The sequence below is a fragment of the Trachemys scripta genome, chromosome 4, assembly GCF_013100865.1.
Source record: "Trachemys scripta elegans isolate TJP31775 chromosome 4, CAS_Tse_1.0, whole genome shotgun sequence".
In the NCBI taxonomy this organism is placed as follows: Eukaryota; Metazoa; Chordata; order Testudines; family Emydidae; genus Trachemys; species Trachemys scripta.
In genome coordinates, this window is record NC_048301.1 from 10,848,355 (window position 1) to 10,861,892 (window position 13,538).

General features: G+C 42.1%; 1 protein-coding gene across 1 annotated transcript in view; it reads left to right on the top strand.

The window, feature by feature from the left end:
* PELI2 (pellino E3 ubiquitin protein ligase family member 2) overlaps window positions 1-13,538 on the top strand; it is a 114,740-nt gene that overhangs the window by 34,120 nt on the left and 67,082 nt on the right. The window contains exon 2 of the mRNA XM_034768104.1: window positions 11,150-11,279. Coding sequence (XP_034623995.1) covers window positions 11,150-11,279 — 130 coding nt within the window. The remainder of the gene's footprint in view (window positions 1-11,149; window positions 11,280-13,538) is intronic.

A 13,538-nucleotide genomic window follows, 5' to 3' on the forward strand; every position in this document is an offset into this window, starting at 1 on the left:
TATCGCTAATGGGCCTGCTATTTCCCGCGCCAATTCCTTCAATATTCTCGGATGAAGATCGTCCGGTCCTCCCGACTTAGCCCCATTAAGGCATTCAAGTTTTGTTTCTACCTCGGATACGGTAATCCCCCATCCTGAATGCCCCTCTGTAGTGGTGCTAGTATCCCTAATACCTTCATTGGCCTCATTAAACACCGATGCAAAATATTCATTGAGATATTGCGCCATGCCTAGATTGTCTTTAATCTCCTCTCCGGCAATAGTCTTCAGCGGTCCCACTTCTTCTTTCTTTGCTTTCTTCCTATTTATATGGCTGTAAAACCTCTTACTATTGCTTTTAATTCCCCTCGCTAGGTCCAACTCTACACGGCCTTTGGCCTTTCTCACTCTATCTCTACATTCTCTGACTTCGCTAAGGTAAGTTTCTTTACTAATCCCTCCCCTCTTCCACTCTTTGTACGCTTTCTGTTTTTTCCTAATCGCCCCTTTGAGTCGGTCGCTCATCCAGCTCGGTCTAAATCTCCTGCTTTGTAATCTTTTTCCCTTTTTTGGAATGCAGGCCTCCGACAGCTCATGCATCTTTAACTTGAAGTAATCCCAGGCTTCTTCTGCCTTTAGATCCATTAATACGTTTGCCCAATCCACTTCCCTTACCAGTCCCCTTAATTTGTTAAAATTGGCCTTTTTAAAATTATAAACCCTAGTCTTTGACTTAATTCTGTTACTCCTCCCATGTATTTTAAACCGAATTAGCTCATGATCACTGGAGCCCAAATTGTCCCCCACTACCACTTCCTCAACGAGGTCCTCACTACTTACCAGAATCAAATCTAAAATGGCCTCCCCCCTCGTCGGTTCAGCTACCACTTGATGAAGGAATTGATCAGCAAGCACATCTAGGAACATCTGAGCCCTATTATTACTACTAGCGTTTGTGCCCCAATCTATATCTGGGAAGTTAAAGTCCCCCATAATTACACAGTTTCTATTAGTAATTACTTCTCTAAACACATTAAATAGTTCCTTATCCATATCCTGGGTCGATCCCGGCGGTCTATAGCACACTCCGAGCACTATCCCCGGAGAGGCTCTAGTAGTCCTATTACCCAGTGTGAGTATTGCCCAGACGGACTCTGTGTTATCTAATCCATCAACTATTATTTCTTTACAGCTTATTTCACTATTGACATACAATGCCACCCCCCCACCTTTACCTTTGTTCCGGTCTTTCCTAAACAGCGCATACCCCTCCATACCTGTGTTCCAGTCGTGACTGCCATTCCACCACGTTTCTGTTATTCCTACGATATCTGGTTTCAGCTCTTGGACCAAGAGCTCCAATTCCTCCATTTTATTACCTAGGCTTCTGGCATTGGTGTATAAACACCCTAATGTATGTCGTTTAGCCTGTCTCCCATTCGTAGCACTATAAGTTGCGGGCCTCCTTGCGTCCGTCCCCCCTGTCCTTCCTATGTCCAATCTCATCTCCCCGGCTATGTCTCCTCTCATTTTACTCACCTTTTCCATACTGGAATCTGGCGTAGAGATTAACTGTGCATCTCCCAACCTTCTCCCCAAACTTCCTAGTTTAAAGCTCTTTTGATAAGATGAGCCAGCCTCCCTCCCAGAAGTCTATTTCCTTCCCTACTCAGGTGAAGCCCATCCCGCGAGAACAGGTGTCTGTCCCCGAAAGCCTCCCAGTGGCCATACATCCCAAAGCCCTCCTTATAGCACCACTCTCTTAGCCAACTATTTATTCTCACAATCCTATCAGCCCTTTGCTGCCCTTCCCTTGGAACGGGCAGAATCCCACTAAAGATAATCTGAGCCTCTATCTCCTTGAGCGTCTTCCCCAGCCTAGCATAATCTCCCTTGATTCTCTCTAACGAGAACCTAGCCGTGTCATTCGTTCCTACATGAAGGATTATCAAGGGGTTCTTACCTGCTCCTTTTAGGATCCTTTTCAACCGCAGGTCCACATCGCGTATCTTTGCACCCGGTAGACAGCACACCCTTCTGTTCTCCGGGTCCGCCCTGGTCACAGGCCTGTCCAATCTCCTCAGTAAAGAGTCTCCAATTACATACACCTGCCGTCGCCTGGCAACAGTGCGATCTAGTAATCTAGTCTCTAGTCCCTCTAGTCCTGACCTGTGCCTGTTCCTATCTTCCGTTATGCTCCCCCTTATGCCTTCCTGATTCCTCCCGGGGCCCAGAATGAGGAAGAGCTGGTTGAAATTACACCTTAGTGAGATGGAGGTCATGCTTACAGATTGAGGAGAACATTGAATAGGCAGCTATGGTGGAGTCTCCACCAGTCAAGGGTGTACCCACAAAACAAGTTAGCCTTCAGTTGAGAATTCTGGACTCCTCCTGATGCTGAACTGTCATAAAGCAGCATCTGTACAAAGATGTGCTTCATTATTGTACACCTATTTCCACCCTTACGGATGACCTGGTCTCAATGCATGACTCCATATCCTGATTGGATTATGAAGAATACAGCAGTGTCCCTTCTCTGCAACATGGATAACGGTGGATCACAAACATATTTCACTTGCTCTGTTGGCTTCTATTACAATCCTGCCAAGTTTAAGGTCTTGGTCTTACACAGGATACTTAAGATCACTGCCCTCGACACTTCTGCTACCTTAGTGCTGATAGTTCTGTTTGCTGATAGTGAAGTTCACTTGTGCAGGGGATGTCTTCCTTATGGGCTGGTGCAAGGCTATGGAACCTACTCATGCAGGTACTAAGAACTACTGCATAGAATCATAGTCCTGCCCTCAGTGCAGGGGACTGTATTAGCTGACCTCTCGAGGTCCCTTCCAGTCCTAAGTATTATCTAGTCCATCCTGGACAGGTGGTTGCTTCCGAAGCAGACTGAGCAGAGATCTACAAAGTGCACTGTTTTTACCTGGCCTTGCCATATAACATAATGGCTTACATTTACAAACCAAAAATACTCCCCTCAGTTTTCTTGGGGGGGGGGGGGGAAGAACCACACTTGAAAAATGCTCTTTACTGTGAGGCCTGTTGAAAGCCCATTGGTGTCAATGGAAAGACTCCCATTGATTTCAATGGCCTTTTAATCAGGACTTATGTTTGCAAAGCACTCAGGTACCATGACAATGAGTGTAGTAAAAAACCTCATTTGCCTAAAAACAAAGGGAAAGAGGAATCGTGGGAGGAAACTGAATAAATTCTCAAGGGGAAGATGTGACTTATAAACGAGTAAACAACACTGTATCTCTGAAATTCTGTGTCTACAGGCATTAAGTACCTTGAATTCATATCCTACGCGCTCTCTCTTTAGTAGCCTATAGTCAACTGAGACACAAGGTGGGTGAAATAATCTTTTTATTGGACCAACTTTTGTTGGTGAGATAGACAAGCTTTTGGTCCAATAAAAGATACCACCTCACCCACCTTGTCTCTCTAATATCCTTGAGCCTACACAGCTACAACAACACTATATTGAGCTAAAAGGTGTAACTGTTGTTGAAACTGCAGTGAAGCTACTAGAAGAATAGCAGCAAAGGTGTGACTGAAAAATGTTACCTAGGGAGTATAGTGGTAGTCAGCAGTACCTTCCATGACTTCTTAGGCCAATCAAGGATTTAGATAGACCCGGAGGTTTCATAGATTCCAAGGCCAGAAGGTACCATTGTGATCATCTAGTCTGACCTCCTATATAACGTAGGCCAGGGAACTTCCCCAAAATAATTCCTTTTTATCTAGAGCATATCTTTTTTTTGAAAGAACATCCAATCTTGATTTAAAAATTGCCAGTGATGGAGAATCTACCACAATCCTTGGTAATTTGTTCCAGTGGCTAAATATGCCTATTTCCTGTCTGAATTTGTCTCATCACTGGATCATATAATACCCTTCTCTGGTAGACTGAAGAGCTCATTATCAAGTATTTATTCCCCAGGTAGGTATGCATAGACTTCAATCAAGTCACCCCTTAACCTTCTTTTTGTTAAGCTAAATAGATTGAACTCCTTGTCTATCCCTGTAATCTACGTTTTCTAATAATTTTATCATTCTCCTGGCTCTTCTCTGAACCGTGTCCAATTTATCAACATCTTTCTTGATTGTGAACACCAGAACTGGACACAGTATGCTTGCAGTGGTTGCACCAGTGGCAGATAGAAGAAAAATAGCCTCTCTGCTCCTACTTGAGATTCCCCTGTTTATGCATCCAAGGATTGCATTAGCCCTTTTGGCCACAGCTTTGCTCTGGAAACTCATGTTCTGCTGGTTATCTGCCATGAAATGAACTGCCTGTGTCTAATCTTCATTTTATACAGCTGCTCATCACCATAGTATCTAGAGCACCTTCCCCTTCTTGGCAGTAGCAAAGTCCCCAGTGGATTCATGGGGTTTCTGGCCTTCTTTAAGGTAGGGTTTTTAGATTTGTTTCTTTTTGGTTGGTAGTGATTTATTGGGTAGAAGAGGGATATCAGTGAATTAATTACCTTTTTGTGTTTGCTAAAGTATTACTTGTATTACTGTAACACCCCAGAGTCTTACTCGCGGACCAGCACAGTGACTAAGACTCTGTGCAGTACAAACACAGAACAAAGATTGACCTTGCCCCAAAGAATTCAGTCAAGGTAACACAGGCCTGTCTCTCCTGTAGGAAGAAGGATGCTACAGTGCATATATGTACTGGACTCTTTCCTTCTTACCCATATTACAGTTGGTTGCTCTTGACAGTTCAAAGTACAGCTTGATCTTCTGAACGATCAGAAAATACAGGCAAGTGAAGCTGGCATCATCAGAATAACTACTTGAAAAGTGGAGCAAAGATTTCATTCCTTATTCTCAAGTAATCTTCAAGTTGCTGTGAAAGATTCTGGGTCTTAAAAATCCTTATGCGATTTTACTCTAAGTTCAGGGGCTACTCTGTACATCCTGGGAATTTTACAATTTTAAGGTGTAAAATTTCCTTTTAAAAATAGACTTAAGCTGTACTTTTGCTTCTAACTATAGTACGGATTCTAATATCTAAACTGTATTGTTAAATCTATTCACTTAAATTTGGGTTATTGCTGATTATGCACAATATGTATCTTATGACTGTAAAAACAACCTTTTTGTATTTGTGGATAATCTAAGCACTATACCCACATGTACAGACACTCTTTTTTCTCAACCTATGTATTATATCATTTTTTACACTTTAGCTTTAATAAACATTTAAAATCTGTTCTCTGCTGTAATATCTCGTAAATGGATTCTTTCATTAGTGACCAGTGTTGTAGATTGCAAAAAGCATGTGCAATATCATGGGATAAACTTTCCCTTTAGGATGAAAAGGAGAGCTGTGTGCTCTGTTCAGGCTTGCAAGGCAGCTGTTTGAGGTGCTAATAGAAGTAGCATTTTTAAAACAAACAGAAACCTCTCCTCCCCCATCCCTAAAAACTATCTATGCTAGTGGCTTTTGTGCAGCCCTCTGCAGTTGCCATAAAGCATTGAATGGTATTCCACCAAGCGGAGCTCTTAGTTGGAGGAGCATTCAAATAGCGTTCTAGAATGGATTGACTGACTGACTCACTACAGGGGCAGGATTAGTGAGCTTTTTGTTGTTTGTTTTCTTTTAAGATTATTTCCAAATTGTTCTATAGCAATACTTCTGCTGGTGACGCAGGCGACTTCTGAAACTGGCATTTTTAGTAGCTTTCACTGGTACAAATGGCTGAAGACAAGGCAGGATTCAAATCTATCCTCAGTTCAAGTGGGCTTTCCTGGGGATTTAGGGTAGTATCCTTACTGACACTGTCCATTCATTTGGATGCCATCCTGCTAATAGAATACAGAAGTACTGAATTATCCTTCTTCCACTACTTGACAATGCTCTCAAATTAGACTAATTTGTTTTTGTACACTTGAAAAAAACCCAAAATATTATTCTGTCTGCTACTTACCTCAAAATATCAATGAAATAAGACATAGTCAATAAATTTATGATGCAGTAATATCTATTTCAGAGGGAGTAATAAGTGTTTCAGCACTGCCTTTTTTAATGTGAGGTTAAATTTTCTGAAAAAGTAAGCCTTGGCTTCCCTTTCTACAAAGGTAAATATCATTCAATGTAATCCAAAATGGGGGGGGGAAAATCCTCATTCTTGTATAATGTAAAATATTCCCTTGTCGGTATTTTAAAATGTAAACTAGAAGTTCCAGTATTTATTAATATAACCACCAAATAAAAGACTCCCACAGAAGTACCTTATTAGTCCATTCACAAAAAAGCAAATAGAGGTGCTCTAATAAGAGGGCCTCCCAATCAACCAGAACTCGAAGGGCCTCTTTCAACCACACCTGTACAAAGCAATGAAGTTAACAGTCATGCTGCTTAACAGATCTCAAGCAAGTCTCCAACTCTAAATGCTAACTATTGTGCCCAGACTGTATTGCACAGTAATATATGAAGTTGAAATGGAATAAGTTGTCATGTTGAAGAGGGTCACCGCTGTCTTTTGCCTCTGACTTTACTTTGAAAGCTATGTCAAGTACTTCCTCACCATAGAGATTTCAGATTATTCATTGCGGTGGGGAGAAACCATACATCTGTCATGCTAGTTGTTGTGAGCTACTGTAACTTCTTGGTCTATAATCTATCTATAGTCCTTTCCAAATTAAACTGGGAAAGGCATTTTGATTTAAGTTTGTGGCGTGACAGAGAGAGACTTGTACTAAGAAATGTCTCTGTACACGGTGAAGTTTGTGTCACTAGATTGATGCAAATGACGGAAAGCAAAACTGCCGCTGTTTCTCAATGGAAAACCTATCTGGGAAACTAATTGCCTGCTGGCCTATCTTTTTAAAATGCCTTTTGAGGCCCTAAATTGCATAGCATTACTACTATTACATGACTGTGTAACGCTGCCATGGCACTCTGCATTTTCAAAATATTATACAAGTATTTACTATCACAATGCCCTTGTGAGGGGTAACTACAGCAGTATATTACCTATTTCATAGAGTGGAAAGGAGATACAAGTGGTACGCCCAAGTGCACACGGTCAGAGCTAGGAGCTCCAAAGACTTTCAGTTGGTTTCTAGGTACAATTCAAGGTCTCTAAAGCCTTTATGGATTTGGTCCTGTACATCTGTGGCCTTGTCTACATTTTCTCCTTCTGAAGCTTGTTGCCACTTGTGTTTACAATGGTGAGTGTTGACAGACAGGCTGCCAGCAAAGTTCTTATCCCATAGGGTTAGATGGTGCTGTTTAAAAAGCCAGTGGCAGGTCTTAATTAGCTTTCCCACCATTATTACCACCAAGAAACTTTTAAGCAGAAAACTAGTGTAGATGCACCCCCGAAGCCATCTTTTCTGCATGCTTTACCCTGACACTTTAGGACATCTAGGACAGCGTTTTTCAAAATTTGCGTCGCGACCCAGTACTGGGTTGCGGCATGTAAGGCACATTAAAAGTCCCGTCGGCGGTGCTGCCCAGCTAAGGCAGGCTAGTGCCTACCTGTTCTGACACCGCACTGCACCCCGGAAGCAGCCAGCAGTGGGTCTGGCTTCTGGGCAGGGGGGCCACGGTGCTCCGTGCGCTGCCCCTGTCCCGAGCACCAGCTTCACACTCCCATTGGACAGGAACCGGCCAATGGGAGCTCGGGTGAGAGCCATGCAGAGCCGCTTGTGTGGAGCCACTTGTGCACCTCCGCCTAGGAGCCGTACCTCCTGATGGCCACTTCAGGCGCAGCGCAGTGCCAAGACAGGTGGGAAGCCTGTCTCTGCACCCTGGCTACGTCGCTGACCAGGAGCTGCTGGAGGTAACCCCCTGCGCCAGTCTGAAGCCCCCTCCTGCACCCCAAACCCTTCAGTCCCAGCTCCACCCTAGAGCCTGCACCCCTGCCCTAGCCCAGAGCCCCTTCCCACACCCTGCAGCCCTCACCCCCCACACCCCAAACCCCTCATCGCCAGCTCCGTTGGGTTACGGGCATCAACAATTTTCTTCAGCTGGGTCCCCAGAAAACCTGCACATGAGCAGGTGTTCTAATTAAAGGTCCTTTAACTCTGGAATTTGCTTCTTCCAAGTTCCAAAGACTAGGTTTGCTGCAAATCACATCTGCTACAGGCTTTTGGTGAAGTTGAGAGGATTTAGACTTTGTAGGTTGGCTTTTCATGGAGTTTAATAATATGTTTGTATCTTTCACATTTAAGTGTTAATGTGCCTAGAGAAATGATATACACATTATATGTAAACTGTTACTTGTGCTGAGGAGTGAGGGAGATTCCCTGACATTAAGCATTGATATAACATTCACGCACACTTAGTAACTGTATTTGATATTCTAGATTGCCAGTCCTGGAGGCAAAATAAAAGCAGCTGCACTAAAATTTGAAGCATAACATAAATATTTGTCCCTGTTCCTAGTGCAATTCTCTGCCTTTAGGCGCTAAATGGAAACATTTTTCTAGCCCTTTGGCTTCACTATAAATGTCAAAGCTTAAATAGTAGATTTTTCTACTTCTTGTACACCTCAGTATATTTATAAGACTCTACCACACATACTTTGTAAGCTGCTGTTGCATTTTGGGAAGGGAATCATTATAAAAAATAGTTCACTGTCATAAGACAACATCTTTATAGATGTACCTTATATCTTGCCACTAATTTAATTTTTCTGTATTTAAAAAGACATGATTTGGATCTTCGTGAAAACATGCCATCTGTGATCAGGAGAATCCAAGTGAATTACAAGAGCAAAAGAGGTGTGTCTGCAGCTTCATGGACGGAAAATACTAGCTAAAAATCTCCATTAAAACCTCTCAATCATTCAGAGGTAGGAGGAAGAACAGGAGTACTTGTGGCACCTTAGAGACTAACAAATTTATTAGAGCATAAGCTTTCGTGGACTACAGCCCACTTATGCATCCGAAGAAGTGGGCTGTAGTCCACGAAAGCTTATGCTCTAATAAATTTGTTAGTCTCTAAGGTGCCACAAGTACTCCTGTTCTTCTTTTTTTGAAGAAGTATACTGAGTCTTCAAAACTGTATGTGATAGGAATATAAAGCCTTTAAAAAATCTTAAATCAAGAAGCTAGCCTGTAATACTCTGATTTAGTTTGTAGATACATCTGACACTTGCATTTTAATTTCAGAGTTCATAATTTTCCTCTGCTTGGAGATGTTTTTCCCCATTTCAAAGGCAGAACCAATCAGTTCATCTTTAGACCTACTTGGGGAGGAGGTTAAGGCGACAGCTGGAATAAGTACAAAGTTTTAGGGTCTCCCTCTATGGCTAGAAAACAGACTATCAACTCCTCCCTAGCAATAATTTTATAAATAATCCNCTAAGGTGCCACAAGTACTCCTGTTCTTCTTTTTGCGGATACAGACTGTAGTGTACTTAAAATACTGAGACTGTTCTTACATGGAAACTGCAGTGTTCCATATCTTTCTCCATTTTCAAGTAGCCCTACTAGGATCTGGTACTAAACATTCAGTTGTTTGCATAGCAAAACTTTAATTAAAAAATGCAAGAGAACGTAAAATGACGCTAATTATCTTTGTGTGATCTCTAAGGAGTTATTACTTCTACAAAGGTAGCTATTTCCTGTTTGAAACCTTGAGTAGAAAGAGTATTGTCTTGAGGCAAGCTAAAACCCGGCAGCATATTTCACAGGTATTGCTGTCTTGTGTAGATGATGATATTTTATGTGTGCGTATATCTATAAATGCTAAAAGAACATTTAGACTGCAAAAGTGAACACTCAAGTTAGGAAATGCCAGAATTACAGTTGCCCGTACAACCTTTTATTTGGCTACCTTGTACATATGCATTATGGTATAGTTTAATTACATGATGATAGTATATTTTTCTACAGGACCCTTTTCTCTTTTAATGGACAGGAACTGATTTATGGAGAGGCATCTTTGTTAATTGCACTGAGGAAAGAGAAACCTGGGGGACATATTTATAAAGCTGAACCTAGTCTGTTCAGAGAGCTCACCGTACATTGCATTGTGCACAAGGACTGCAATAAGAATCTTCCTCACCAAAGGATTTGGGAAAGCTAGGCATTTTGAGGCTTGTGCACCCCAAAAGAATCCATTCCTTGAGGAAGCTGTATTCTCGCTGATGTTGGATCACCTTCCTCTGGATTAACCAGTACTTTGGGGCTGCTCTCTGTAGAGAGAAAGGAAGGAGGTAGGGAATTTTTCACTTGACCAGAGCTCAAAGAGCTTGTATTCCTGAGGAAGCCTCATTAATGATTTCATTCAAGTGTCTCATTTCACTGACGAGGAGGTGAGGGTTTTAAATTTCCAGAATAATGAATCAAACCTCATTAGTAGGTTTTGAAGTGCCTAAGTGATTTAGGAGCATAAATCCCTTCTTTCAGTGGGATGTACTTCTAAGACTTAAGAACTTCCGGAAACCATTTCCCCTTCCCCCAGTGGTTTCTGGAGAAGGGAAGGGAAAAACAAATGTTGCAAAAACTTCCAATACTCTTCCAATAAAATGTGCAGAAAAGTTAGAATTGCATTCAAAGTACAGAAATTATGGGAGTCATAAGGCTAGACTGGTGTTCCAATACAGAGGTGCAGAAATGTTTCCATAGCTTGTAAAACCAGCATTCTCAAAGGGCTAGTCTACACTGGCAACGGTAAAGCACTGCCATGGCAGCGTTTTAATGTGGCTTGTGTGGTCGTGGCAGAGCGCTGGGAGAGAGCTTTCCCAGTGCTCTTGAAAATCACCTCCATGAGGGGCGTAGCTACCACTGTCTACACTGGCACTTTACATCGCTGAAACTTGCTGTGCTCAGGAGGGTGTTTTTTTCACACCCCTGAGCGAGAAAGTTGCAGTGCTGTAAATTGCCAGTGTAGACAAGCCCAAAGTTGCTGCACTCAAAGGTCAGCCTTTCTTAGCATGTAACAAAATCTGTTAAGAGAAGTGAAAGTGTTAAGTTCAGATTCACCAACTTGTTCACACTCTTTAGAAAATTGAAAGCTGTACTCATTGGTTCTATCCAGTAAGTGAACTTTCTTGCTCCAGGGTGTGCTGCCTCCTGCTTTGTAATCTTTATGGCGCATGATCTGATAGTTTCATTTCCAACTCTGCTTCCCTTCCCTGCTGCATGCCAAAGGGTATGGAATAAACATGAACTTCTTGTTTGTTCTTAGGTACAATGGCTCCCTCCCTAATGGTGACAGAGGACGTAGGAAAAGCAGGTTTGCTCTCTATAAGCGACCTAAGGCTAATGGAGTCAAACCCAGCACTGTTCATGTGATATCAACGCCCCAAGCATCCAAGGTATGTGGCAGTTGGAGAGAGTCTCTGCTTCCTGATAATCTTGGCTGAAGATAAAACTTACTTTTTTGGGTGGTGTGCTTGTTTTCTTTTTCTGCCTTGCTGCCATCATTTCGGTTATGTTAGTGTTTAGACTTGAAATGAACTAGCCTGATTAAAAATCCTACAGTGGCTTCTCTTTTTAGCGATACTCTTAGTTGTAATTTAAACGTGAACCCTAATTTTGAGCTGAGTAGTTTTCACAACAGATTAATTCATATCTGACCCTGTTGCTTCCATACAAATGGTGTAATTTATCATCGGTGATAAATCTTCATTTTTGCTATATGAAGCACAGAATAAGAGACTGTAACTACCTGTGATGCATACAAATATTTCCCTTATTTTAGTAACCTGCAATATAATAAACACTAGGATGTAAAAAAAAAGTTTGACTGACACCTCTTCCGAAAGAGAGTTGCCAATTTATTATGCAGAAATTGTTCTTTCTAGGTCTCTAATATCTTGATTTATGAATGGCTTTGCATTCAGTGATGTGGGATTTTTTTCTTAAAGTCCATCATAGGTTATGGGAGGGAAGCATGGGTAGCATGAGCCTCCTGGTCAAACAAAATTGACTCTCCTTGGTGGAAAGTTTTGTACTAGTTAGGAAGATGTACTTTCTTATATGATGTGGGTAAGATTTATTTTTTTAAAGAGCCTCTTTTCTTGCACTATTTCAAATGATGGTTGAGAAATCCTAAAACATGGGCAAGGTACATCCCACAGTGAACTGTGACTAGTTTTTGTTCTTTGTAATGAATGGTAGACTATATACATTTTATTCAAAGTGACAAATCTTGATGTCTAGACAAGAATCAAAGACAAAGCTGTGCTCCATGAATTTTGAACTTGGACTTGTTCAATTCAGGAAATTTCAATATTATAGACATTCAGCTGCTTCTTATTCTTTGTTCAGAGGTCATCTGTGGCAATCGTGTGATGGGTTTTGAATGTGTAATTTCTGTTTAAGTACGTTGGAAGAAAATATGGAAGCTTCCACAGCTTTCTTGAGCAAATTGAAGCTAAATGATAGTCAAGCAGTGAAGAAGTATATAAGACTTCAGTACAAAAGTCTCCATCCTGAAAAGAAAATGGGTAGGTGTATTGGTGGCCATACAAGAAGCCTATCTTGAAAAGATAACCGAATTAAATGGAGAGATGAAGGATGATCAGAACTCATGCTAATCAAGGGGATGGTCTGTGGTCTCACAAAATAAACTTTGTGGCAAAGGTGAAGATAGTGCAAATATAGTAAAAAAATTAAATATATTTGCACTTTTTTTTTTTTTTTTTTGCTAGATGTAAGGAGACGATGATGGAAAATGCAGTTATTTGGTTTAAGGGAGTTAATAAAATTCTTGACATCAAAATAATGAGGCACATAGGCACCAACTTTTCCCTGCGCCAGTGGGTGCTCGAGCCCCCCCACCTCTTCTCTGAGCCTGCCGCGTTCCCCCTTCTCCCTCCCAGCTCTTGCTGTGCGAAACAGCTGTTTTGTGGTGCAAGTGCTGGGAGCCAGGGGGAAAAGCGGAGACGCGGCGCGCTCAGGGGAGGAGGCGGAGCGGAGGTGAGCTGGGGCGGGAGGGGAGGGGGCACTGCCAGTGGGTGAAGAGAACATTGGTAGACCAAATTCCAGAGAACAGGACAAAACTTGCCTCACAGTAAAGAGCATTTTTCAGGTGGGGTTCCCCCCCCCCATCTCCCCCCCCCCCCCTCCCCCCCCCCCCCCCCCCAAGAAAACTGAGGGGAGTATTTTTGGTTTGTAAATGTAAGCCATTATGTTATATGGCAAGGCCGGGTAAAAACAGTGCACTTTGTAGATCTCTGCTCAGTCTGCTTTGGATGTAATCACCTGTCCAGGATGGACTAGGTAATACTTAGGACTGGAAGGGACCTCGAGAGGTCAGCTAATTCAGTCCCCTGCACTCAGGGCAGGACTATGATTCTATGCAGTAGTTCTTAGTACCTGTATGAATAGGTTCCATAGCCTTGCACCAGCCCATAAGGAAAACATCCCCTGCACAAGTGAACTTCACTATCAGCAAATAGAAGTGGGGGAACTTAATGGGGACAGGTAAACCTGAATAGTGAACAATCGGTCTTACAGGGCTGAAGTGGACTTGTCGTAAGAAAAACAATCAATGCAGAAAAGGCTTCTAGCATGTGGAAGAACATGTTGAAGATGAGCTGTCCAGTTATCTAAAATATATTCAGTATGTT